At 37.5% G+C, this 27,070-nt stretch overlaps 2 protein-coding genes and 6 non-coding genes across 9 annotated transcripts; 5 read left to right on the forward strand and 3 right to left on the reverse strand.

Moving 5' to 3' along the window:
- Positions 1–1,770: 1,770 nt before the first annotated feature.
- On the reverse strand, positions 1,771–1,966 carry LOC117572866 (U2 spliceosomal RNA). Its single transcript, XR_004572600.1, has one exon. It is a non-coding gene; the product is annotated as a U2 spliceosomal RNA (small nuclear RNA).
- A 258-nt stretch (positions 1,967–2,224) lies between these two features.
- On the forward strand, positions 2,225–2,347 carry LOC117572873 (U5 spliceosomal RNA). The gene has a single exon (XR_004572606.1). It is a non-coding gene; the product is annotated as a U5 spliceosomal RNA (small nuclear RNA).
- A 49-nt stretch (positions 2,348–2,396) lies between these two features.
- LOC117567045 (probable chitinase 10) lies at positions 2,397–21,816 on the reverse strand. The gene is given in 10 exon segments (XM_034246756.2): positions 2,397–3,286; positions 3,812–4,013; positions 4,072–4,432; positions 4,434–5,040; positions 5,281–5,392; positions 5,450–6,008; positions 6,635–7,032; positions 7,085–7,590; positions 10,506–10,587; positions 21,476–21,816. Coding segments are annotated over 10 exon segments (3,036 nt in total). The 5' UTR covers positions 21,479–21,816; the 3' UTR covers positions 2,397–3,080.
- Trnac-gca (transfer RNA cysteine (anticodon GCA)) lies at positions 8,902–8,973 on the forward strand. Its single transcript has one exon. It is a non-coding gene; the product is annotated as a tRNA-Cys (tRNA).
- Trnac-gca (transfer RNA cysteine (anticodon GCA)) lies at positions 9,147–9,218 on the forward strand. Its single transcript has one exon. It is a non-coding gene; the product is annotated as a tRNA-Cys (tRNA).
- On the forward strand, positions 9,680–9,751 carry Trnac-gca (transfer RNA cysteine (anticodon GCA)). Its single transcript has one exon. It is a non-coding gene; the product is annotated as a tRNA-Cys (tRNA).
- On the forward strand, positions 10,388–10,459 carry Trnac-gca (transfer RNA cysteine (anticodon GCA)). Its single transcript has one exon. It is a non-coding gene; the product is annotated as a tRNA-Cys (tRNA).
- Positions 21,817–24,034: 2,218 nt separating the features above from the next.
- On the reverse strand, positions 24,035–25,396 carry LOC117571948 (uncharacterized). Of its 2 annotated transcripts, none has more exons than XM_052005642.1 (2): positions 25,026–25,396; positions 24,035–24,983 (listed from the first exon to the last, which is right to left on the reverse strand). In XM_052005642.1, exons 1-2 carry the CDS (start codon positions 25,304–25,306, stop codon positions 24,191–24,193), a joined length of 1,074 nt encoding a protein of 357 aa, XP_051861602.1. In that variant the 5' UTR covers positions 25,307–25,396; the 3' UTR covers positions 24,035–24,190. The 2 variants fall into 2 exon arrangements, with proteins under 2 accessions (XP_051861602.1, XP_051861603.1); XM_052005643.1 differs by having other exon boundaries at positions 24,036–24,971; positions 25,026–25,391.
- Between the last annotated feature and the right edge of the window lie 1,674 nt (positions 25,397–27,070).

Genomic DNA, 27,070 nt, shown 5'->3' on the forward strand with positions numbered 1-27,070 from the left:
AAATGTTTTAAGCATTGTCTGAGCGCCTGCCTATTCCCCAAAAACAGCAACAACAACAACTACAACAAGAACAACCAATAACAACAAACAACAAAAAGAACATTTCTTATTTTTCAACTAATATTTTTATAGCGAAATATTTTTTAAAAAACGATTTAAGCAAGAGAAATGGAAATGAACAAAAAAAATGTATTTGTAAAAAAAATGAAAAAAAATGCAAGTGAAATTGTTGGTTTAAGCAGGAAAAGAAAAATACAATGGAGGAGAAGAACATGCAAAGCGACGCACAGCGCGACTTGGCAAGTTGCTCAAAAAACAAAACAAAACAAAAAGAAAAAAACAAACAAATAAGAATAATAATAATTGTAATGAAGAATAACAATAACAAAAAAGATAACGAAATCGTCTAGGCCACACAGCGTGATATGTATATACATATTATATATATTGTTTTTCTTAATTTTGTTTTTCTATTTAAATGTACAACTCTTGATGCAATATTTATGAATTATTTCACACACACATACTCACAACACCTTTTACAATGCACGCTCTCAAAATTGCAAGTACAACAAACAAACAAAATTACTTAAAAGTCTGTCTATATGAATATATATATACAAATGTATATTTATGTATATGTATATATTATTTTAAATGCTAAAAATCCCAATTAGCGCCATTTTTAGGGGCATAAAAGTCGCGTTGCGCCTGCGCGGCCGCATATCACATGAAACTGAGAGAAATCCAAAACTAAAACCAAAAGAAAAAACAAAAAAAAAAATGAAATGGCTTCAACCACTTTACAACAACAACTACAAGAACAACAACCACCAACCAGATAAAAGAAAAGAAAACAAAATACGAATAAAAGATATTTCGTAATATTTTCATTTATTTCCCAAACTTGTTTTTCCGATAGAATGTTCTCAGCTTAGCAGCTGTTTCGGATAAGTTTAATCATTCATTTAGCTCCTGCTATATATCTGTTTTCAGATTTGTTTTGTTGTTGACACACATTTATTCACGCCAACCCTCAATCAGGAATGTTGGTTTTTGTTAGCTTTTTTTACAATTGATTTTTCCCAATTATTCAATGTAAACATTTTTCCTTTCGTTTTTTTTTTTTTGTATTCCTCTTTTCTTCAAATGATTTTCTGTTTGTCAATCATAAATGCGTACACGTACTTTTCTTTATTAAGTTATTGTATACTTCAAAGTAAGACTAATTAATTAGTTGTAAAATTATTATTAAAGAGAAAAAAATGAGAAAACCTACAAAAACAAAATGTAAAAGAAAACTTTTTGAGAAAAACCGATACAAAAAAATAATAAAATGTTTAAACAAAATGTGTGTAATGTGATTTTTTTGATATATATTTTTGAAAACCTGGCTAATGGACATCTTTAAAATCTTAAGGAATGATTTCAGCTGTATCGTATCACAAAAGATGATATGTCTGCAACACTCCTGAAAAGAATTCCTATTTCTATTTTACTGGTTAGTTTTAACTGGTTGCTGTAGATAAAACTTTCATCTTTAAAATTGGTAAATTTCGATCCACAAATGATTATTTTTCTGAAAATAATGAATTGAATAGAAATTCCTATTTTTATTTCTCGAGCTTGGGTTAAAAATTCTAATAGATAAAATAGATGATGGATTCAATCTATATTATTCAGATTAATAAGAAATCTGATTATTATCTACCAGATATTCATTCTAGTAATACCAACTTGAATACTTTAAGATTGTTTTCATATTTATTATTTAGTTGGGCCGAATCCTGGCGGTACTGCAATACCAGGCCAACCCGTGACAGAGGTGGAAGCAAGCCCCTAGCACTCCGTCTATTTCCAAAAATCAGTTTAACATTTGTTGTCCTCCGATGGAGGATCTATCAGATGTTAAGCTGATAAGAACAGATACTACACTTTGATCTTAGCCATAAGGCCGAGAAGCGATAACTTGAAATTGTAAAATGTCCCGTTAGTGGATATTCGACTGCCAGAACCAATTGTGAATTGTAATACCAACAACTCTAAACTTATCTGACTCATGCGCAGTCTTGCAGAGAGAAAGCATAAATGGTGGTGGTTGTTTCCAATGCACCCTGAAGTATGCAACAGAAAAGCACGTTATTTTTGCCCTATCATATGCTTGTAATTCGCAAGCAGTTCTAGTGGGTCAATAGTAGCATAGTTGCTTGAATGCATTGGGAAATTACTCTGGCTTCTCTTCAGTTGTCGAATAAATCTTTCGCCTTTTACTAAAGATTTCCGTGGAGAGGAGCACTCTAATGAGTCTAAAATAATTTTTGCTAGTGCCTGATTGCAAAATCGGGCCATTTGTTAATACATTTGAAAATTATTGAAATTAGTTATAAGAAGAGACATTTTTTTTATATTTTGTAGGTGTGTTTTATTTTAACTAAATAATTACAACGTATAATACAAATTTTATAGTTAAAACTTGAAAATGTACAACTTTCGTTTTAGAGCGGGGCAAATTTAGCATGAATTCGAATTAGTTTTTGTTCGTTATGTGTTTTGTGGTGTAATTTTGATAAACTTCTGGTCGTTTCTTATTGTGATTATCACAGTTTAATATATAAAAGATTCGCTCATTATTATATATCCTTTGTTTTGTTTTTTTTGTTTATAATAATTGTGTTTATCGAAACGGAAGGAAATGCGAAAGCTGTGTTCATTTTGTTTTTGTTTCTTGTTTTGTTTTCGTTTTTTTGTTAGAGGAGGCAACTACATAAAAGTTGTGCATTCACTTTTAGCTAAAACATAAAAACTACTTAAACGCTAAATATATGTTTAATTAAGCTTACATTTGTAGTACAAAAAATTCAGCTGATTTTGAGTATTTGTTTTTTGTTTTTGTCGAGTTAGTGTGGGCGGGAGGGGTTGGTTGGGGCAGCAATTTCAAAACTAAAACTAGGGCATCGTTTGTTTTTTTTTTGTTTGTTTGTTGAATATTATATACTCTCTCGTACTCGTACTCGTATTAACAACTTGCAAATGGGAGCTTTACAAAAGAAGTGCCTAAGGACTTGCATTACAGTCCATTCTTAGGCAGGCGCCTCCGTTGGTGCGTGGCAGCCCTCAACGTTTTCGGGCCAATCGCACACATTCTCCTGGGGATTGAAGACCAGGTTGGCAGGACATGGCATGTGATGCTTGCGCTCACCCTCGCACATATAGTAATGTGTGCAGTCGGCCCAATCCTTGTGGTAGCTAATGTGACCATCCTCCTCCGCACAGGTAACGTCATGAGCTGTGAATTAAAGAGGAGTTTTAATAGGTTTTCAATTTGCTATATAGTAAATAGTGTCTATGATCTTTCTTGTCTACATAATCTTTAAGATGAATACAGTAAAAATCTTTTGCACGCTCTAGAATGATTTATCTTTTTCTTAAAATAGGCCCCAGTTTCAGCAATTTTAACTTCACCCCCTTCATCAGCATAACTTTTCGCCAGCAAGCATCTTCTTAGGGTCAACGCATAGCCAATGGACTCTTGAGTTCATATCTGGATTATATTGTGTATTCAGAAGCTTACAATGTATTTGTTGTTGAAGGAATAATAGAGCTAAGTGAACATCTAACAATGTTTTGAATTCATTTTTTGTTTAAAAGCAAAAGTCGCTTTACTTGTTTTGTGATTACTTTTTTTCTGGCTATCGAAATGTCATTAAACTTTATATATAGTTATCAGAAAAACCTTACTTAAGTATTTATCGATATAAATTGAATCTTTGACTTATTGAGAAATGTGTTAGTTATTTAGCCAACTACTTACGATCCTTTGTCGTGTAGGCTCCACGTGGTCCATGCGACTCGTAGGGTCCATCGTATTCCAACGCCACTTTGTAATCCTTGAGTTCCTCACTGAGCGCATTCAACAGAGGATACTTGCCGCTGCCGCAGCGTCCAGAGAAATCATCCATGTCAATAGACCACACCATAATGCCGCCAAAGCCTTGCTCCTTAAGCCATTCGGTCTGTAGCAGAGAATAAAATTAGTTGTAATTCAGTTAAAGATTTATCAAATAAACTCACCTTTGTCTTGAGTGAACGTTCATCGTCGAAGCCCACCCACTGATTGCCTCTGTAGGCGAAGGGCACCTGCTGCTCCGAATCCCACACCAATGTGGTGTTGTCTGCTGCCAGGAAAGTGCACACTTCGTAGTAGCTGAGGAAGCCCGCCTCGTTGGTAAACTTGCCCGTCTTGCCGCCACCCGAAGATGGTGAACCAATGTCGAATTGCGTCTCATTGACCAGCTCAAAGCTACGTCCATAGGTGGGCATGCCAATCAATAGCTTCTCCTTGGGTGCACCTTGTTTCACCCACTCGCGTGCGCTGTAATCCACAGTCAGTTTCTTCTGGTAACCGGTGGCGGATTCCAAAGCAAACAGCGGAATTGTGGCCCACAGTGCGCTCCCATTGACCGTGGAAATCGTAGGTCATCACATTGATAAAGTCCAGATATTTGGAGATCTCGGGCACATCATAGCCAGCAGCAATGGCTTCGAAGGAAGCGGGCACAGCAGCTGTGAGCAGGAGACGTGGCAATCCCGATGACTTGGCTTCGCCCTCGAAAGCCACACGCAATTCCTTGAGCAGATTCACATAGGCAACACGATCCTCGGCACCACGTGGATATTCCCAATCGACGTCCAAGCCGTTGAATTTGTAATCACGCAGAAAATCGATGGCTTCGTAGACGAACTGATTCATGCGGAACACATTCGAGGTGAGCTCCTTGAAGGGCGTGGAGCCAAAGGCCCAACCGCCAATGGCCAACAGGATTTGCAGATCGGGATTCGTGTCACGCAAGGCAATAACGCTCTCGTAGTTCTCGGGATCATCATCGGTGGCTTCGGCCAGCTTGTAATCCTGCAGCGTGGCAAAGGCATAGACAATGTGTGTGCACAGCTTAGGATCAATGTTCTCGGGCTCGAATTTGCCAGCGCCGGGGCGTTTAGCAGACCAGCTGGTCAGATAACAGAAGACCTGAGCGGGACGAGCTGTAGGAATGAGAAAGGAAAATGACATTAGAAAATGGATTTATTTGTTATCATAGCAATCCTTTCTATTGACAGATCAATAGATGAATAGTTATTCCTATTTTAATCCCGGAATTCAAGAATTTTGGGATAGAAAATGTGAACAATTTCATGCCTCGGTCAAGACAATCCCAGATTATCTCAGTTCTGACATATTTTCAGTTTAAATTTAGGGTTTCTATTTCTATTAAGTAAACTTACTATTGGTATCCACAGCATTAGAGCCGCCCTTGATGCGTTGCTTCTTCTGCACATGTGGTTTGCGCACCTTGTTCAGAATTTCATCCACAGAAATCTTGATGGGTTCAGGTTTCTGCAATAGAGTAAAGGATTAAATCAAAGTTCCCAAACAGGTGTCAATTACACTCACCTCTTCAATATCCTCGAACGTAGCAGCCACAGCAGTCCAGTTGACATCCTTGGCCTCCTTGCCACGCGAAATGCCCAAGAGTTCCTCACGCATGGCTCCAATCAATGGATACTTGACATTTCCTCCGCACACCTCACCCTTGAAGTCATCCATATCAATAGTCCAGACCATAGCACCGCCAAAGCCATTCGATTTGATCCAATGCATCTTGTTGCGAATCGCGCGCTCATCATCGAAGCCCACCCACTGATCACCATCCACCAAGTAGGGCACCTTCATCTCCTCATCCCACACATAGACGGCACCATTGAGCAGCATCTCACAGATTTCGTAGTAGGCCAGGAAACCGCTCTCCTTGGTGTAGACACCTTCGCGACCGCCGCCAGTTGCTGGTGCATTGGGTCCGTGCTTCTCGGTGTTGGCGAGGGTAAAACTACGTCCATAGGTTGGCATACCAATGATCAACTTCTCCTTGGGTGCGCCCATCTTAACCCACAGATTGGCAGCATTGTCAACCGACAACTGTTTGCGCCACTCGGAGTCCGAGGAGGGTGCATAGCTGCAAGGAAAAAAGGAGAAAACAAAATAAAGGATAAATATTTTGAACCATTGAAATTAGAAACAAACATTTCTTTGCTAATATATTCAAATTGAATGTCTTATCTTTTAAATATAATAATGTAAGCAATTATTCCAATTCGATTTATATTCAGTAACGTTAAGTGGAGAATTTGCACAATTCCATAGTTGTATCTTGAACCACGCATATTAAACATTACTTTTGGTATTTTCATATATGCTTCAAAAAGTAGTCAAAAAAGAAGCCAAAAATGTTCTCTTAAATTTTATTTTCGAATTATCGAGAAATGAGAATTTAAGCTATTGAAATAATTGGAGTGAATCTTTATGTTTTGTTGTATATACATATATTATTGAACTGCATTTTTCTAATTAATGTTTCTCTAAAAGAATTCTGCCGAAATTATAAATGAAAGCTATTTAGATACCACAAAGTTTAATGTGCAAGCGTCGATTCAAAACTTTGTCAAAAAAAGTTATTTGCAATTTTTGGTTTACCAATTTCAGAAATGTTTAAAATTATTCATAGGATTTTTTGAGATGTTGAACTCGCAATAGTTATAAGTAATAACTTTTTACTTATGATCAACCTAATCCTTTACTTACAGTGGAGCATTGTGTCCCGTTTCGCGTTCCCATTTGCCGTGGAAATCGTAGGCCATCAGATTGATAAAGTCCAGATAGCTGGCAATGGCAGGCACATCATAACCACCGCGCACATTGTCGGGACCCACGGGCACAGCAGCGGACAAGAGCAGACGAGGTTGCTTCAGTTCCTGGGCCTCAGCCTCGAAGGCTTCACGCAATTCCTTCAGAAGCAGCACAAAGTTCTTCTTGTCATCGGAGCCCTTGGGGTATTCCCAATCCATATCGAGACCATCGAAGCCACGTTTACGCAGGAAGGGAATGGCAGAGTAGACAAAGGTCTGACGAGTGTAGCGAGTAGCTGACATATCCTTGAATTTCTGTGTGCCGAAGGACCAACCGCCAATTGCCAATAAAATCTAGAGGAAAAACAATTAGTATAAGGAATTGAGGAAATAAATGTAAGCTCACCTTCAGCTTGGGATTCGCCTTGCGCAGATTCATCATGCGTTCATAAAGTCCGGGTACATTGTCCTTGGTCTCATCGTTGGACTCGTAGGAACTCAGCTTGCCTTTCTTCAGCCAGCCAAAGGCAAAGATAATGTGCGTGCAGAGATCAGCGGGAATATCCTCGGGCACAAACTTGCCAACCTTAACACGATACTGCGACCAATTGGTGTAATAGCAGACGATCTTCGGTGTGCCATCATCCACTTTGGTCTTCTTGCCCTTCAGCGACGAACCACTGGCAACAAGTGCTGCACCTCCAGCAGCGGCTGCTGCTGCGGCAGCTGCACCGCCGCGCAGCTTCGACTTGGAGCGGAGACGAGTGCGAGCGACGCTGGTCGTGGAGGCGGGTTCCTGATCGATGCGCTTCTCGGCCACCGGCGATTCAGTTGCCTTCTTGGAGGTCAGCAAACTGCTGCGTGATGAGCTGGTAACTGTGCTGGGTCGTCGCATGCGCCGACGCGTCTTGGCTAAAAAAAAATAAAAACAGAGAAGATAAATGAGTTGAGAAGATTAATTAGTTTGGCAGTTACATTAACTTTATCTGACTATGTTATACCCGGCACAATAGTTGTTACCAAACTAAAGCGGATTTCGTAATACAATGTGTGAAATGAGCCGATTTTCACATTATAAAATTGTTTATTGACTTTAAACTTGCGAGTTTATGTAGCAATCGTAATGAAGTTTTGAGGAAGCATTCCAAATATATTTTGTACTCCATAAAATTGGTTTTTGATTGACTTGCAAGCGTGTTGACGTTTACAGGAAGCAATTATAACATCCTCTGCGACTTATAAAAGTGTATCTTAATTAACTCTAAAGTTTATGGTGCGATTGCAATGAAACTTTTGGGCACCATTCGTGAAACGTTATAAATCTTGTCTACCAGCTTGTATGTTGCCTAAATTCAAGTTTATAATTGTTGATATATTACTTTCTTATGCTTTACAAGCCATATAAGTCTTAAATATACATTTTTTTCGACCAGGTATCATTAAGCTCAGCTCCGCCTACATCCGACATACTTGACCTTTGCTAACAACTCTTTAAGCTTGCTACTGCTGGTAAGCTGAACGTCAGCTGGCTTCAATCTACCGCTCATGATCATCAATCAAACGTAAAGCTATTCATGCAACCTCGAGAGATCACAATCTGAATCTCAATCGCAATCGTAATCACAATTGACTGTGTCGAGTGACAATTATTTAAAATTAATGTTCGGTTTGTCATCTCCATCTTCTTCTTCAGTAGTTGTCTTAGCGACTTATGCTTGATTATTATCCAGGCCATTTATCTCCATGTCTCATTGGATTTATGCATTTATAAACGAAAAGTACCCCCCATATATGGTAGGTAGGTAGAAGAGTATCGTTTCGAGTTTTATTAATTCTGACAATCAGCCATAATGAAGACACCTAATGGATGTATCTGCGTAAGCATTCATTAATGGTACTCGCTCTTCACTAAATACTTGGGCAATTAAAGTGGCCATTGCGCGGACCTGTTTAACGTGATATTAAAAATAATTATTAAATTTGTCCCCACCAACTGAAATAACAATGCGAATTTTATGGCAAATACTGTTTAACCGGTCTTCGTGGTTAGGGGTTCCCCTCTCCTCTTTGGTTCTCTTTGTTTCTCTCGGCGCATGCCCACACACAACAGTTCTTTTTGCACTTGTATGGGTGTCTTTGTTGTGGCGCTGCAAACTGTGTCTACTTTTAGCTTATGCTGGGGTGAGTGTTTTAAGTACGCGTTCGGTCGATGGAAACTCAAATGGGGATATAGCTCAGTGGTAGAGCATTCGACTGCAGATCGAGAGGTCCCCGGTTCAAACCCGGGTGTCCCCTTGGTAAACTTTTTTGCTGTTTTTTATTCTGACGAACAATGAGAACGAGTTGCTTATCGCGCTTTTGTTGCATTACTCATGCTGATTTATCTGTACGGGTTGTAGTTATTCTCTTAAAATAGCAGTTTTGTTTTGCTTGTCGATTGTAGCTCCATTCTGTGGGGATCTCCACATGGGGATATAGCTCAGTGGTAGAGCATTCGACTGCAGATCGAGAGGTCCCCGGTTCAAACCCGGGTGTCCCCTAGGTACAACTTTTTGATTATTTCGAAGCACCAATCAACTGAATAATGGATACAAGGAAGAAAGTACGCTGAGGCTGTTGGTGGGATTCTTCTTAACTAAAAGGATTGTTATCAAATAAATAAAACGAAACAACAATAATAAATGTATTTTCAATAGTGTCTGCTTGCTTATCTTTGTATAATTTAGCTTTCTGTTTTTTTAATTTATTCTATTCTGGTAATTGTTTTTATTTGCGACATTGTACTATTATTATAATTTAATTTCCTCGCTTGTTTTGCACAAAATGCAACTTCGTTTTGTAATTACTTTTGTTGTTAAACAGCTGCCTCCTGCCTGATGCATTTATTTTCAAACATTGCATCATTTTTCTAGTAACCAACCAAGGGTTAAATACTGCATTTCAGAACAACTACACGCTTTGTGTACGCTTAAGTACTAGCTTAGGCAGCAAACGCAGGCATGGGGATATAGCTCAGTGGTAGAGCATTCGACTGCAGATCGAGAGGTCCCCGGTTCAAACCCGGGTGTCCCCTGATTTTTTGCACATTATTTTTAATTTTTTTATTTTAATGAGCATGTTTTTGTTATTCCATATTATTGTTTGGGCTACATATACGTGTAAATTATATTTTCTTTGCGCTGCTTAGCAAAAATAAACTCTTGCGCAGTCAAACCAAATACCACAGAAATGGTTTGCGCAATACTTTCGAATTAAATTAAACAAACAATTTATAAATTACGAAATACCTTTCGCATTTACTTTAAACTCGCAAACCGATCTCAAATCAAATGCCAAAACCCTTTCGTTGTTTATATAACACAATTGATTTTAAAATTACTTCGTCTGCCTAAGTGTTTTTTATTTTGGTGGTTTGGTAGATTTGACAAAGTACCACTGATAATGGCAAGTCATTTGGGAAACATGCTTTTGCTGTTACGTGATAATGTTGCAGATAAATGTAATCACGGTCTAGTGGCAACACAATACTACAACAACTCTTTATCAACTTCCGCCTCTGCGCAGAGACCGACGAAGCACGAAAATAGTACGTAGGCGGTGCAGAGCAGAAGACTCGCCTACGCGAGTGAGGAGTGATTAAATGAAATCGAATGCTGTACTAGGAGATATTGTAGTTGTTCTTTGGTAAATTGCCAAGTCTTGCATAAGTGGGGATATAGCTCAGTGGTAGAGCATTCGACTGCAGATCGAGAGGTCCCCGGTTCAAACCCGGGTGTCCCCTAATGTTTTGCACTTTTCAATTTATTTATTAACGGTTTTTTACTTACTTTGCGCGCTGTCTGTGGAGGGAGAGAGCAATACAACCAGCAGGCATATCACAAAGGCAATTCGCAGCAATCGCGGTGGCAACTGTAAAAGACAACGTGTAGAGAGCAATTAATCACAGTTATACAGTTGGATTTTTTTTTTTTTTTTTGTTTTGATGTGCAAGAGATAAAATGATTTATGTGGGGGGCACGTCAAGTTTCGGCAAATTACGTGGCACTTGTTTCGAACACTGTCAGAAATGGTTTTTAATTTGTTGTCCGCCGTCCGCAGCAGAAGGTCAGAGTCAGAGCATGTTTTATTTTGTTTTTTTTTTTGTTATTTTTTTGCCGGGCCCTTCGGCCTCTTCGGCCGCTCTCCACTCCAGTTTGTTCACACTGAACTGGCGCCCACAAAAATTACAAACAAAGCCGCAATGTTGATAATGACCAACTCTTGACATTGACCCAGTTCACGAGCCGGAGACGCTGCTGCTCCCCCAACCCTGCTGGCAAACAACAACAACAACAGACTCGATTGCCTCAACAACTAATTAAAATTGTATTTCACTTTTTTTTGTTTTTTGTTTTAGTTTTGTTAATAATTATGCAAAAGTATGTTTTTCTTTTGTGTGCTGCATCTGAAGCAATTTTTGTTGGGTGACATCTTCAGTTTTTGTATTTTTCTCTCTCTGTTTTTTTTACAGTGGCAATGGCAACATCCACTCAAGCGACATCTTGACTTTGAACATTATTATTATTGCCACTTTTGGAGGGCTTAAAAGCCTACGCCATTCCCCATTCCCCCAATTCACATTTCAAATTACGAATTCCAATTTGTAATACACAAAAAAAAGAGACACTTGCAAAAGGCATTACCAATTCAATTGTCATGCTGATTTATGCACACACTTAGTAACAATAGCAACAGACTATCAAATAAAATTTAAGATAATAAAATGTTGCAATCAAAAATGAGAAACTGGTTAATTAGCTTGCATTAAAATTTCAAATAAATTAAGCTAAAGAAATGAAGACAATTGTCTAGTTTTAATATGCGTCATATGCCAAAGCACAAAAACCACAAAAAAAAAAATTTAACAATATTTCCATTGCGAAAGTTATTTTTAATAAGGCAACAATGTTGTGTCGTGACAGCACAGCACAATTCGACTCAATTTCAGATTGTTGCTTTGCTTGTTTGATTGTTTGGTATTCAACGGGGCATTAGCATTTGGCAGCGTCATTAAGAACACCTTACACAACGCTCTTGACGTTTAACGTTTGATGGCCTTTCACAGACAGTTAGACTGCTTAATGCTTAGCCAAAAAAGAAATGGCCAAAATTGGCACAAACGTGCGCCGTTTCGATAACGATCGTCGCAGCAACAAAAAGTTACAGTTACAGTTAGAGTTAGACGAAAATGTCACGCCTTCTTCTCTAGGTATTAAGTTGCGCATGCGACTTGGCTAAAAGTGTGTGCGCTGTGGTGGCCAAGGTCGCCGGGGATTGAAACAAATAACCTAAGTTTGTTTCAAATAACAACAATAATTTATTGCCCTGCCCTGCCATAAACACCCCGACAAGCCCATAAATCTCTCTCTCTCTCTCTCTCTCTCGGCGAGTATTCTGCGAACATTTCTCGGGCGCCTTTATTTGGGGTCTGTTAGATCTTTTGGCCGAGATGTGGAAAAAGTGAAACTGGTTTATATAGACTTATCTACTATAATCTGCAAAAAAAACTGTATTCATTTAAATGTTTTTAAGCCAAGCCAAATTATGCATAAATTATACATTTTTTTAATGCGCAGGCGCAAAACCAAAAGAAACCACAAAAAAATAAAGAAAAAACAACGAAAAAAAAGTTCCTTATTGACAGCGACCGGCAACAGCGAAGTCGAAGTCGAAGTCGCGACTGGACCAGACCAACTGGTTTATGCTCTTGGGGATTGGCAGCGCGGAGTGTGGCGCGGAAATGAATTGAGGTGAAAACATGCCTCTAAATGCCTTTCATTTTCTTTTATGCGAAAGCGAAAAGCGCCAAGAACTACAAGCTGCCTCCGCTTTTGGCTCTTTCTCACTATTTTTTTCTTTGTAGCAAATCATTCAATAGGCGCAATCGAACAAATTTTTTTTTGTGGCGGTTACGTAAATTATTGTTTTGCCCATTTTCGGGGCAAAACATATATTGTCTAAGACCCCATTGCAAGTATCATTAGCTAAGTCCATTCGCTGGGGTGGATTTGAGTTTGCAATGCGAAAGACGTGTGTTTGGATTTGTTGATTGTTGATTACGACAGCACTAAATAAAAGTCAATAAATAAAAGAGAGACAGCGAAGTGATAGAGCTGCATTCCTGGCGCAAGATTTGTTATTTCTTTCAATTGTTTGCGCAAAAGCAAAAATACGAAAAATATAATTTGTTTACAGTGAAATCTTTGCAAGCGAACGTCAGCTGCTTTTGCTGCAGTCAGTCTTCAGTTTAACAGCTCATTCGAAATGTGGATAATTATGATCACACATGGCGTTATCCGAGACGAGACTGAAAAATCTCTACGCAAGAAAGCGCAAAAATTGCAATTCATTTGCATCAAAAGTTATTTCTTCCACTTTTTACGATGATTGCTTTTTATGTTGTTATTTTTCTTTTCATTTTTCATTTCATTTCGTTTTTTTTTTTCATTTATTTAAAAATTGCGTTTATTGAGCGCTCTTTTCAACATGCGGCTCAAATTGCGCAAAAACTTGCATTAATCATGCTTCGTTGCGGTTCGCGTTCACGTTTGTCGCTTAAGTCTTTCGTTTTGTGCGCTATACAAATGCATTTGCGTTTGCTGCGTTTTGCGCTGCTTTCAGTTGCTTTGCTTTGCTTGTTTGATGAATTTCGTATGAAATTTATTGAAATTTTCGTCGTCAACTGTCGTCGTCGTTGTCGTCGTCAGTTGTGTGCAGTTATATTTAATTAAGTTGAATGCCTTTTTGGCTTGACCGAAATTAAGCTCAAGGTGAGGCGTCGAAATAAAAATAAAAATATAAATACAACGAAAAAAAAGCTGCTATAAAACTACTAAAAATGGAAAAAAAAGAAAACCCGCTGCACGCGCGAGCTTAAAATATTAAGTTTTATACGTGTATGTAAAAGTATTAATTTAACGGCAGAAAAAAAAATGATAAAATAAAACGCCGCAGTCATAACTGTTTGGCAATAAGTCAGCGATTTTTTTTTTTTTTTTTTGTGGTTGAACTATGTTAATTTGGCTTTTATGAAAATGTGTGTTACATTTGAGCTGTGCCTTTTGATTGTCTTTTAAGGCGGCGTGCAGCGTGAGTTTCGTGCGCCTTACAATTTGAGTTAATTCGCTGGTTTAGCTTAGCGCACCTGTCCTGACCAGACGACCTTGCGCAATCCGGCCAAAGCCTCAATCGCTCAGTCTCAGTCTCCGATACAGACAGTAACAGAAACAAGTTTGGCGTGGTAACAACAAAAAGACAGCTAGACAGCTGGACAGCTGGACAGCTGGACAACTGAACAGATATCGATGGTGAGTCAGGGCTCATTAAGTGCAGTTTGAAAACTGGTTCACTGACCAATTAGAATAATGCTAAAATTGCGCACCTCAAAGCTACAAACTGGAGCCAACAATCGACTCGAATTACCACACATCTACACTCTCTGCGATGCTGTAAGTTTTGTGGCGTGGTTTGGTTTCTCGGTATCTCGGTTTCTGTTTTTTGTTGGGTGTGGAACCGCTGTGCCAGTTACTTCCTGCTTGTAGCATAACCCTGAAACGGGCATTCACATCAGTTCCAGTTTGAGTATCAGCTGGAATATGCTTGGCCTGGACATGCTTGAGCCTCGTCGAGTGCGATTGTGGATCTCTCTCTCTCTCTCACTCTCTCTGTCTCTAGTGGGCTAAGCACGCAACGCACCCAATAAAACTTTTCATACCCGCTAACCGTAGGGTAAAAGAGTTTTACAACTTTTACCTCCAGCAAATGTATGCAACTGGCAGCAGCTTCGTAAAAACACCTAGATGTCGGTATACTAAATATAACCGATGGTATATTTTAGTAATTTTCGGTATATTGTAAATACGAACATCCAGATGTCGGTATACCAATTTTCGGTATATCGATATACCATTGATATATAGCATAGTAGTATTTTCGGCATATTTATTTGGTATAGTTTATAGTGAACACCTGTATGCCAATATACTAAATAGTTAGCTTTTGATATACTAAATATTGCATTCGGTATATTTTAGTATTTTCGGTATAATCATTTGGTATATTTTTGAAATGAAGACCTAGATATTATATATTTTAGTATTTGGTCGGTATTTTAATTTGATATATTTAAGGAATATGGTTTTATTGAAAATGTTTAACGGGTATCTCACAGTCGTGCACTTTCGACTTATTTGTTCAAGATGGTTCGTATGAACACCTAGATGATGATATGCTAAATACTCATTGGTATATTTTAATATTTTCCTATAAAATAATTTGCTATATTTTCAGAATGTGGCTTTATTAATAATGGGTAGTGGATATCTTACAGTCGAGCACACTCAACTTAATTGTTTGAGATGCAACAACTGATTGGAAGACGCTCTTTAAATGCCTCAAACGTGCGTCGTTGCCACAATGAATCAGCAATTAAGACAAAAACAAAAAAACAGAAAACAAAACAAATAACAAAAGATCTCTCTATGGCCATTATTCTTTTGCCTGCAATGCCACATCTAACATAACACACATCCACATCCACATCTCAGAATGAAGCTGAGAATTCAACAGTTGACTGCACACAACTTCCGTTCCACTCATGATCTGTTGGCTGCTGATCTACAGTCGGCCATTTCCTACATTTAGCGATCTTGTTCATAATGTCAATAAAATTTATGTCCATTTGTTTGCCAGTCTGAGAAGAATCCACTCGAGAGTCTCAGCTTTAGCTTCAACTTCAGCTTCAGTGTGGCCTCGTCAAGAATTTGGCAATTTGTCAGTGTCACATTAATGTTAATACCTGTCTTTTTTGGCTGTTGGTAGTGGGGGCGGTATCATTACCACTCTAGCGGCAAATACTTGAGCTGGCGCAACAAAAGACTTAAGCGACAAACAGCGCCACACTAATTGCATCTAACGGCATGGAAAACTTACAGCGCATAACGCCCCAAAAAAAAAGACCGAAATGCACTACAAGTTTGCTTTTGTTTGCCCAAGACTTTCTATATTCATTTAGGATCATTTATGACAAATAGCAATGTTTTCGGCTAGTTTTATTTTATTTTTTGTTAATAGTAGTCGAGCTTAATTTTAAGCAAATGCACGTAAATTACCGAGCACATTCTATTATTTATATGTATTCACTTTTAGGAATTTAGTATATTTTAGTTTATTTATTTATATTATTTGTGAATATTTTAATTGAATTTATCTTTGAAATAAAAACAGTTTAAATTATCGAGAACATTTTATGTTAGTTTAGATTAAATTTGAGCAAATTTCAGCACTATTGATCGAGCAGTGATTCAAGTGAATTGTCTTTTATATACTATATGAAGAGAGAATACTGTTATAGACATTCTATTTTAATTTTGGATTAATTCTAACAAATTTCATTACTCATCATACTGCAGCTGATTTATTTATTATTTTAAATGAATTTGTCTTTAAGCAAAACCAGCTTAAATGAACATGAACATTCTATGTTATTTTAAGATATATTGTATCAAACAACTGAATATTTTACTGTGCACTTAAATTGATTCAAATTTTAACTAAATTGCTTAAATTATAAAAAGAAACAAGCATTTTCGCCAGCAATAAAAAATGCTCGAGGAACGCTTTTTTAATTCATTCAAAGCTAACTTTAAGACTTTTGAAAATGCATGAAATGAATTAATATTTCAAATTAATTTGACTTTGACTAAAAGCAGCGTGTTAAAGAAAATATATTTAGACTAAAAGATTTGATCTTAAAGTGGTCTATCAAGGTGCAGTTTATTTAGTAAAAGTTTTAACGGGTAAATTCTGTTAAGCAAAAGATGCGTAAATTAACAAAAACATTCAGAATTAATTTAAGATCAATTCCAAAAAAAGCAATACTTTTTATGCTGCCGTTTATTTACATATTATTATAGCATTATTATTATAGCTACAATTTAATTTACGTAAAAATTCAGTTTATTATTGAAATTTTGCAGTTTTGGCAGAAATAAAAATGAATCTATGGAATACTACGTTAAGTGCTGATCAATTGTATTTTAACCAAAAATTTTTCTTGGGAATTCTTAATCATTTTAAAATAAATTTTATATAACACCATTTGAGGTGACACCTTTTTTAATTTATTCCTTTTTAATATTATTTAATTAAATTTATACAGTATAAATTGCTAAAAATTTGCCACTTTCATTAGAAATTAAAGTACAGGGCATGGATGAACAGATTTGTTGGCTCGCTTCAGCCTCAAGCTGCAGCGTTGGGCCTCGTTATGGGATGTCATTTTGTTTCTGGTTTCACATGCATATTTTGTTGTGATTTTTGTTTTTGTTGTATGTTGATGGGAGAGGCGTGCGCCCAAAAGGCAGCTCTAACAAAAACAAAAACAATAAGGAACTGAGCCATGGCCCGGACATTATGTCATAACTAAGTATCTGTTGTGTGAGTATATGCAACAGCAGCAACAGCAACAACAACAGCAACAACAGCAGCCGCCTCCTTACGTAAAACTTATGCGCTTTTATTAATAAACAAAACGACAAAGAAACCAAAAAGTATACACAAAAAAAGGCAACGTTCAAACAAAGCGCATCAAAGTGAAATTTGTGTTATTTGCAAGTTAATACCATGTTTAGTTTGTTTTGTGTTGTCTGTCTGTCTGTTTGTGTGTCTTTTCGAATCGTTTGCTTTCTTTAGTACGAGTAACTAGTATAATCCACAGTCCATTGTTCAACTTTAACCTTTTCCGCCGCCAACAGCCAACAAAAACAAGTTTTGTGCGCATCGTTAAATTAAACAATCCAAATTCAAGTATATCTTAATGTTATTTTCTTATTTTGTTGTCTTATTTACATTTCTGTATTTGTGCACACAGCAAGATATTCAAATGACGTCTCGCCTCGAGGCTGGCGAGTTTATAGAGCGAGTTTATGGCCTAGACAGCCCAAACGGTATTAAGTCAAACATTTTTATTGGCATTGTCGCATGAATTTATGTCTAAACGTCGCTGTCTTGGCCATCGGCCATTTAAACGGAAGGGCTAAATGAAAACAAATTACCAACACAGTTAATTAGTTTAATTATGAAGAGCGAAAAAAAGAAGAAAAAAAAACTTTATATATAACGACGACAAATAAAAAGTTGCCAAACTACGCAAACAGATAATACACAAAAGTTGTGTTGTGCAACTGTTTGAAAGTTTTTTGATAGAGCTCAAGATATATCAAATACAGATTCAAGTTTGCTCGTTCGTATATTTTCATTAGCAGCATTTAGCATTTTGGTGTTCATGATATTTTGACTGATAATGATTTGCAGGCTTTTGGCATTTTGTTGTTGTCTTTTTGTTGCTGTTTTTTTTTCTTTGTCGATTATGTTGTATCGCTTTTGACCTGAGGGCCAAAAGCAACTCTTATACATCAACTCGATTAAATACTTTATATAATACACTTCGATAAATGAGTGTTGAATTTTGATTGAGCTTTTTGGGTTGTCGACTCGTTTGTCCATTGTTTTGCGGCCACAAATGATTGATATATTTGTGACCATAATGTCAGCCACATAATTGGCCTTAGCTTGACATTGAACACTCGTTTAAAGTGTGAAGTAATTATGCGACACATTCCTTTACTTATTTAAATGTTCAAACAAAACGTGTTGCGCCGCTTTTGTTTGCTTTGCGCTTAGGCCGCGAACTTCCTGCTTGAGTCTTAGACCCCTCTCTAAAATAAAAAAAAATAGTCAACAAATCAACCAAATGCCATTTGCTCTGGCCTAGCATTTTGTGTAGTCCCCTTTGGGCCAGTTCAATAACCAATTGATGCATGCAAATACCATTTTTTTTTTACGTACATTTGCAAATCAGCATAAAAGTGAATTGCAAGCTTCATTTGTCTTTTACGATTGTGTGTGTGTGTGTGTATTGTTTAAAGTGCGGCACTGACAATTGAGCTACCCACTCAGCATCAGCCCCCAGCTCGACACTCAACTGCAGCTGCACAACTGACGCTGACGCTGAAGTTTGTAGTTTGTAGTTTGTAGTTTGTAGTTCGCCTGTCAGGGCTAGGCCAAAGTAATTGTGACTCGCATATTTCAGTTGAAGAAAAAACAAGTCAGAAATTTACTGTCGAGTATGCTCGACTGTAAGATACTTGCTACCCAACTTTCAATATAAGCAAAATAGTGCGGTATTATAGTAAAAATATATCAAATTACGTAAATTACTCTACAAATATATCAAACTAATATGTATACCGAAAAATAGTAGCACATACCAAAGGCGACTAAAAATATACCACACTAATATGAAGAAACCATACAAAAATATACCGAAAACATACTAAAACAAAACCCAAACCTATAATTGGTATATCGATAAAGTACCACAATCAAAAATACACTAAATCAATATACCGAAAAAATACTAAAATATACTGAGTGATAAATTTGGTATATTGAAATAGTTCTATATTCAAAGAAGGAGATTATTTTATAAATCCGCCAAATCAACATACCAAAAAATACTAAAATATACTGAGTGATAAATTTGGTATATGGATATAGTTCTTTATTCAAAGAAGGAGATTATTTTATAAATGCGCCAAATCAATATACCGCGAAAATACTAAAATATACTGAAGACTAAATTTAGTATGTCGGTATAATACTACATTCAAAGAAGAAGGAGATATTTGCAGGCACAAACCTTCTACCCTACGTGAATATAAGAAACAGAAAAAACAAGCAAGAGCAAGCATTCGACAAACAGTCGACATAATAATACACTATATTAAAATGCATTTGCTAACGCTTAAACGCAATTATTGCACAAGCTGATTGACTGTGAAGTGATTACAACTAATAATTGCGCTTTGAAACGAACTATTTAATGATAAACAATCTCATATTTTTATTGAATTGTAATGCGAGTAAATATGTTTAATAACCACATAAATTAAGTTTATGCAACTACTAAAGAAACGCATTGTTAGTGTATTTAATCGAGCTGGTGATGTTGAGACATCTTTAAGTACTTTTATTTATTTATTTCATGAATCACGCTGCAGCCTCCTTTTGGTTTCCTTTCATTTCAAGGGTTCAACTTAAGAAACCGCTGACATTTCATACATGCAAAAAACGTACTCGCATATGGCTTCCCTTTTTTTTTCGCCACACACACATTACGCATACGCCGAGTTGGCACGTTGCCAACTTCCGACAGCAAAAAAAAAGTTTGTTGTAGAGTTTTTATAGTTTTCATTTTATTTTTTTTTTTATTTTGGGAGAAAGTCTGTCTCCCGTGCAGTGTGCAATTATAATAACGTTATCTGTATGTATGTGTGTGAGTATACTATTAACTTTTTTTTTTTTTTTTTTTTTTTTTTTTTGGTTTGTAAAATGTGTGTAAACACAAGCCGGGCTCTGCTGAGTCGTTATTTGAATTGTTTGTTTCACAAACAAATTCTGTGTGAGTGCTATGCTGTGTGCTGTGTGCAAGTGTTCATTCAATTGTCAAGCTTCAAGCGTCAAATGAAAGTGAGAGTTACAACAACAACAACAATGAGAAAATACACAAAAATAAAACTGCTGCACATGTCAGTCACGGCTGTCAATAGCGCGTGGTCTGATTGGTTTCAGGGGGCGGTGTAAAAGGGGGGGCGGAACGCATTTGGCTAATTAGACAAAGACTAGGAAAGTGCTCCATAAACAATAGCTTACTAACAATGAATGAATGGCTTTAACTTATTTTTTGGGGCTGAAGCAAAGCCTTTTAACATGTTTTTTTTTATTTGTTTTTCGAAGCTAAATCTGAGGCTCTGTCGTTTTTCCACATGTTTCGGCGTCTGGCGACTCGTTTCGAGTGTTTCAAACCTAATTTTTGCGGGTTTTTCAATTTTACGAGACCAGTTTTGGGCCGCTTGGCCAATGATTTGCCAATCGACGACGTCTGACTGGCAGCAGTTGTAGGTATTTGTTTTTTTTTTGTTGCTCTTTCTAAGTTTTTCCTTCATTTTATTTGTGTGTTGTGGTTTGTTTTTTGTGTTGTTTGCAAATATTAATTGTTGTAAAAGAGAAACACACACACACACACCTAAACACAGACACGCATAGACAAAAAACTAGTTATTGTTTGCGACTGCGACTTTTACTTGACTGTGCCAAATTGAGGCGTGGCCAGTTACTCTTAACTGCAACTACTGCTGCTGCTGCTGCTGTTGGCGTGCTGTTGGCCATAATGGAAAAATGTGGAATAATGGAAAATCGCTTGGCCAAGGAAGTAAAAGCGCATTTTAACCAAAAATGAAAAGCGAAACTGAATAGCTAGAAACTACTTTATGATGTTGGCAATTCGTTCACAATTTGTTGTATTCACATTAAAATTTTTTTATTCGTTTTTGTTGCTGTATTTTATAGCCATTGTCTTTTGACAGGTTTGCCTTCAACTTCGCTCTGGCAGTCAGCACAGAACCCGTAATCGCAGTCACTATTCTTATAAGCCAGCCAAGCCAAGCAGCCACAAGCCAGTAGCCAAGTCTATCTGTCAGTCTGTCCGTCTGTCTGTCTGTCTGTCTGTCTGTCCGTCCGTCCGTTCTCCAGTTTGGTTTAACATTCATTTTTCCATTCGCTGACTTTCAATATTCATACTTAGTTACGAGTGTATTCGTTGTGTTTTGCCATGCTTCTTGTCACACTCCGTAGTAAATATGATAATTTTTTTTTTTTTGTGTTTTTTTTTCTTGTGACACACTTCTGTTGCACTCACCATTTTTCAAACTCAGCTAACGAACGTCGCACACACTTATCCAGAATTTTGTGTGTTTTGTTCAAATTGTTTAAACAATTGTTGAATTATTGATTTCTTATTTTGTTCACTTCACAGGTTTTGTTTTTGTTTTTGTTTTCAAGGAGCCTTTTTGGGGAGGCCTTTAATGCGCGTCGCGCACGCGCTGACAATAAAACACACAAGAAATTCTATCAAAAAATCGAAATTCCAAATTCAACTCCTGCCGCACAGAGTAAAAAGTGCTTTGCCAACTTTATTGTTGTTTGTTTGTAACCGTTACTCGAACTGCGAACTCGCACGTTGGACTGAAAAACTGAAACTGATTTGTGCGCAGTCGCGACCAGCTGCCAAGACAACGACCAAGACGATAGCAGAAAAACGCGTCGACGTCGTCGTCGCCGTTGTCGTCTGGCTCAAAAAGTAAACGGCAAAATTGAGTGAAGTTTTGCTCTGAGCGCATGCCGTTGTCTCCCTCCCTCTTTCACTCCCCCACTCCACCTGGTTGTGTTTTTGAGTGCTTCGTGTCGGGGCCACGTCCGAGCGTGCGCCATATACGTACGAATATAACCGCAACATAAAAACAACAAGCAACGAAAAGAGTAACAACAACTACAAAAACTGTTGTTTCGTGTGAGCTGCATGGAAAATTTAATTTTTGCTGCGTCGCTTTTGTGCCGTTCTTTCGCGTCACTCAAAACACACAGCGAACACTGTTAAGTTAGCAGCGACAACTGTTAGCGGAGCAGCACAACTGTTAGCAGACCAGCGCAACTGTTAAGAGACCTGCACAGCTGTTAGCAGCGTAAGCACAGTTAACAGAGCAGCAGCTGTTAAGAGACAACAACAACTGTTAAGCTGCGACTGCGACTGCGACAAGGATTGATTGCGCATAGCAGAGATCAGACAAGTTAGCTTTAAGATTGGCCAAGTGCAAACGAGTTTTGATTAGCATAAGCAACGACGCATCTTCGTTTGATTCAAATTATGATTTACAAAATGTTTTAGTTACTGTAATCATCATATATTATTACTACTGAAATGCATAAAATATTCATTTCACACGGATAGAAAGCCATTCAACCTCAAGCTAAATCATTTGCATAAGCTCGAGATGTGTGTATGTGAGTGTGTAATTGGAAAGGGTTTCCAAAGTCCAGTGATTACTGAACACGCCCTAAAGACCAGCAGCAGCGACAGCAGCAAAGCTAGCAAACTCTGCTCAAATGAAAGCGAAAGTGCCAATTGCCGGCTGAAACGTGAATCGTTCCGCTAAAAATGACTCAGATTTTGAACAACAATTTTGGTTTAGTTTTATATACGTAGGTAGTTCGGTATATAAATGCCCAAAAATTCTAATGTTTTGTGTGGCACAGACATGAGATTGTTCCTTTGATCGCTTCTCACGCTTTGCATGCCATAAATTTCACTGCCTTTCACTGTAAATCATTTGCACGACTTAATTGTGTGCATTTTAATGCGTATTGCGTGCCGCCTGCAATCTGACCAACTTGTTGTTGTTGTTGTAATTGTTGTTTATGGGTTTTCTGCTTGTTGCAATTCTGTGCCAGTTTTCACGTGGAAAAGTTTTGCGCAGCAGCAGCAGCCACAAATGAGAAATGGAAATGGAAATGCAATGCTCTGTTTCACATGGCGGCAAAATACAAAATTTCACACCAGCCACGAAGGCCGCTAAGAATCGATCTGTATAGCGTAATGTCGTCTGCTTTAGAGTGCATTGACTGTCGCTAAACTTGGCGGCCATTTTGGCTTTCGAAACCGTTATACCAATTGAATATCAAATCGAGCAACTTAACCTTCACTGCGATTGCGGCGACTGCGACGTTCAGTTCGTGTCTTAAGTCTTTTGTTTTTACACACAAATTGAAAGTGAAATTTCATTGTTATTGCTCTTGTTGTACATAGTTAACGTCGCTGCTGCGATTTTGGTAATTGTTGAAAAAGAAAGGCACTCACCGACCACCGACCAACAACAACAACAGCAGCAACTGCAACAACAATGTTTGCTGATAAGAAACGTGATTTAATTTTTAGTTGAAAATTATGAAAATCATATGCTGGCAGTTTTCACTTTTGTTGGCCTTGCGGAAGAGTCTCTCTACAACACCTGTTCGACTGACACAGCGAAGAACACACATCCTTGTTCAAAGTTAATAACTGTCATGTTCATGTTTATGAAAGTCAACAAAAAAAATAAAAGTGATAAATTACAATGATTCTGCGCAGAGCACGCTTCAGTGCATGCTCCGCCTCCTCCACGGGTTTCTTTTCGTCGTTGCTTCCTAGCATTGTTGTGAGACAATCAGCTGGGTATCAGCCACAAATCTGCAAGCTCAAACAACCGAAGTTCACCCGGTAGTCGTGGCTGTTTTCATCGCCAGCCAGAGTTTTATTATGATTGATGAGAGTACGCGACCGCGTATGTCGCTTAAGTCTTTTGTCTGTCTTTTGGTCTGTATTATTTGGTATGTGTTCTAATAAAATCAAAGCAACGTTCAAGGTGAATGCTAGCAAAATATATTTATATATAAATTAAGTATGTTATGTTGTGTGTAGAAGGGACAGCGAACGCATTGGGCATGATGCAGCATTTTGCATGGGAGCATCGATCTAACGATCTTCCCTTGAACAATGCTTCAAGCTGCTTCCTGCCTTATGCGTTCGTTGTCTCCTCTACTAATAAGCGTAGATGCAACTGGCGCTGCTGTTTGTCTCCGAGCTGCTGGGCGAGTTCACATAAAACTTTGACTTGCCAGTTCCTCTTCGAGTGGAACTTCGAGCTATGCGTTGCCAAAAGGGCTGCAAAGTGTTGATGCTTCTGTCGCTTCTACTGCTGCTGGTGATGTTGCTATTGCTGCTGCTTCGGCGGCTCAATGTGGCAGCTGTGCTGACTTCTAAATGCTTGTGACTCTTGCTTTTCGAGAAGGTTTTTCCAAGCCTTTTAACTACAGTATGCAACCATTTCGAAGGTTTTCGCTTGCTCTTTGATAGATCTAAAGGTGCCATTGACTCGCTTAATGTTGACTCTTCCAGCATTGAGTCTTCAACTTTATGCAGCTCAGGAGTTGGCTTTGGTGACGTCAGCACAACGGGCATGGGCAACGGCAGCGACAACATTGGCGGCAGCGGCTGCTGCAAACCTTCAAGCACACGCAGCAAATTCAAGCGCAATGTCTTGTAGCGTTCTTCCTGCTGAGGATCGTAGATGGGCACAGTGGCAAAGGGATCCTTGTGACTGGGATATTTGTCAGGCGAGCTAAGCGTAGCGCGTATACGACCTGTTGGCGGCTTGGGCGCTTGGCGACGCTTGCAACGCGGTGGCGGGGTGGGTGACATGAGCAAAGGTTTCACCACAACAGTCGAAGGTTGTGGTGCCAACAATCTTTCTTCCGCTATTGGTCTCGGCAACCATAACAAACGCTCAGCTGTGTAGGAGCAGCTTCTATGCAGCTGCCAGCTAAGTAAGAAGCTAGCTTTAAATTATTGCTGATGACTTATACTTATAGCTTACCCAATCAAGAACAGCAACAAATTGTAAACGGGCAACGCAATGAGGCAATGCACCAGTAGCCGCATGAAAGGACACTGTGTGCTCTGCAACTCCAGCAGCCAGCGCCAACAGCAGAACGTTGGCTGACAGTTGTTTTCCTCCCACAATTTCATAGTCAAAGCCGAATGATTATGCAAGCTCGGGATAAATAAATCATTGTTTACGCTACTCTGAGAGTTTCCAGGCCAGGCGTAGACTAGAATTCCCGGTAAGATGAACACAAGTGAGTACCAATTAATCATGCTCCTTGAATCAAGATACGTTTCAGTTGCTATTTTTGTTGAAATAAGTGTGAGTTGTTTCGCTTGGCAGCCGAAGCCTACTCTTAGATTAGAGCAGTTTTACATAGTTGTCTCTTTAGAAAAAGTAAAGTATACCAAATTCATATACCGAATAAATAATAAAATATAATAATAGACTATTTTTGGTATATCGATATACTATTATGCTTCAAATATTATTTTGATCATACAAAATTACTTGTTAATTAATCTCTACAATTTTTATCTCATCGCAGAAATAAAAAATACTGTATGTAGTTATTAGTATGTACCAAAAATCGTGACTTTTGGCTTTAAAACAAGTAAGACAGCTACTGTCGAGTATGCTCGACTGTGAAAGATCCGCTGTCCATTAAGAATAAGAGCAAAACAGTGCGGTATTAATCATATACTTAAAATATACCAACAACTACATTCGGTATATTGGAATATAGAGTGCAAAATATACCAGATTGTCAGCCAAAGTAAACACAACCCGTAGTAAGTAGGCGTTGCAACCAAATTTTTATGGGATGATAAAGACTATAGTTATTATTGCATTTACCAAAAATCCTACGGACAGGTAGACAGACAAAAAGACATGGCTAAATCTTTTTAGCTGTTGACGATGATCACGATTATTTATACTTTATGAGGCCGGAGATGCCCCCAAAGTTATAATACCCTTCTACCCTATGGGTAACTGATATAAAAATAATAGAAATGTTTAAAAATTAAAAAGAAACACTCTTGAATATATGTTTATAATTTATATTTTCACAGTAATTGTTATTTGCTTTTTGTTTTTCTTTTGTATTGTTTTTTTTTTTTTTTTTTTTTTTTGTAGCTTTAAAACTTTGATTCAGATTATTGGCTTATTGTTTAAACACTAAAAATGACTTAAGCAGAAATTCATGAAATGTACGTAAAAGTAAAATATAAAAAAGAGAACAAGTTACATACGTACATACATTCATATATATACTTGTTGGTATTTCGCTTAACTAAAATACATACTTATACAAACGTGTGTGTGTGTGTTGGTGTATGAGTGTGTGTATATCTTTTAATTGCATTTATCTTAATTCATTTTCTTCTCCTCTTTTATTATATTGGCTACTTGCAGTTTGCCCAGAAATCGAAGACATACGTTTAGAATACAATTTGAAACGTTTTTTATGTAGGCTTCTCCTTTCTTCAAATTTTCTTTTTGTTTTCTTTTGAGTTGAAATTTCACTTACTAAACTATGACAGATTGGTAAAGTACTCGTACGTATTATAAAGTGCGTCATTTTCTGTTATGTATTCTTAAGGAAGTGTAATTCTTGGTTTTACTTTGCTTTACTTTTTTTTGTGTATGTTAAGTTTCTTTGAAAATAAATACACTTGTTGTTTGCTTGGTAAAAAATGAATCAAAAAACTTGCAACTGCTCATCAGAAAGTCTAAATTAAAATGGCAGTTCTGTTTACAGATACAAATACAAATATATACTATATATATTTAGTATGTGTTTAATAATTTGTTTCATTTAAATTTCGAAATGCGATTTAAATAGTTTTGAGTTGTAAACATTGATTATTGTTTTTTGGGGGTTTTTCAAAAATGCAATTCTCGACTGCGTACAATCAACTAATGAGATTTTCTTGAGTGTGTATGTGTGTGTGTTTATATATGTATCTTGTGATCTTCGTTTTTCATTTAACACTAAACTTATTAAATGCTTTAGCTGTGCATATTTCTTAATC

This window comes from Drosophila albomicans, chromosome 3 (assembly GCF_009650485.2).
Source record: "Drosophila albomicans strain 15112-1751.03 chromosome 3, ASM965048v2, whole genome shotgun sequence".
Taxonomy (NCBI): Eukaryota; Metazoa; Arthropoda; class Insecta; order Diptera; family Drosophilidae; genus Drosophila; species Drosophila albomicans.

Excerpts from the sequence above, each read along its gene's own strand:
- LOC117571948 (XM_052005642.1), bottom strand. The coding sequence starts at position 25,306 with ATGATTAATTGGTACTCACTTGTGTTCATCTTACCGGGAATTCTAGTC. Across the intron at positions 24,984-25,025 it reads TTGTTGCTGTTCTTGATTGG|CTTCTTACTTAGCTGGCAGC; the intron begins GTAAGCTATAAG and ends ATTTAAAGCTAG.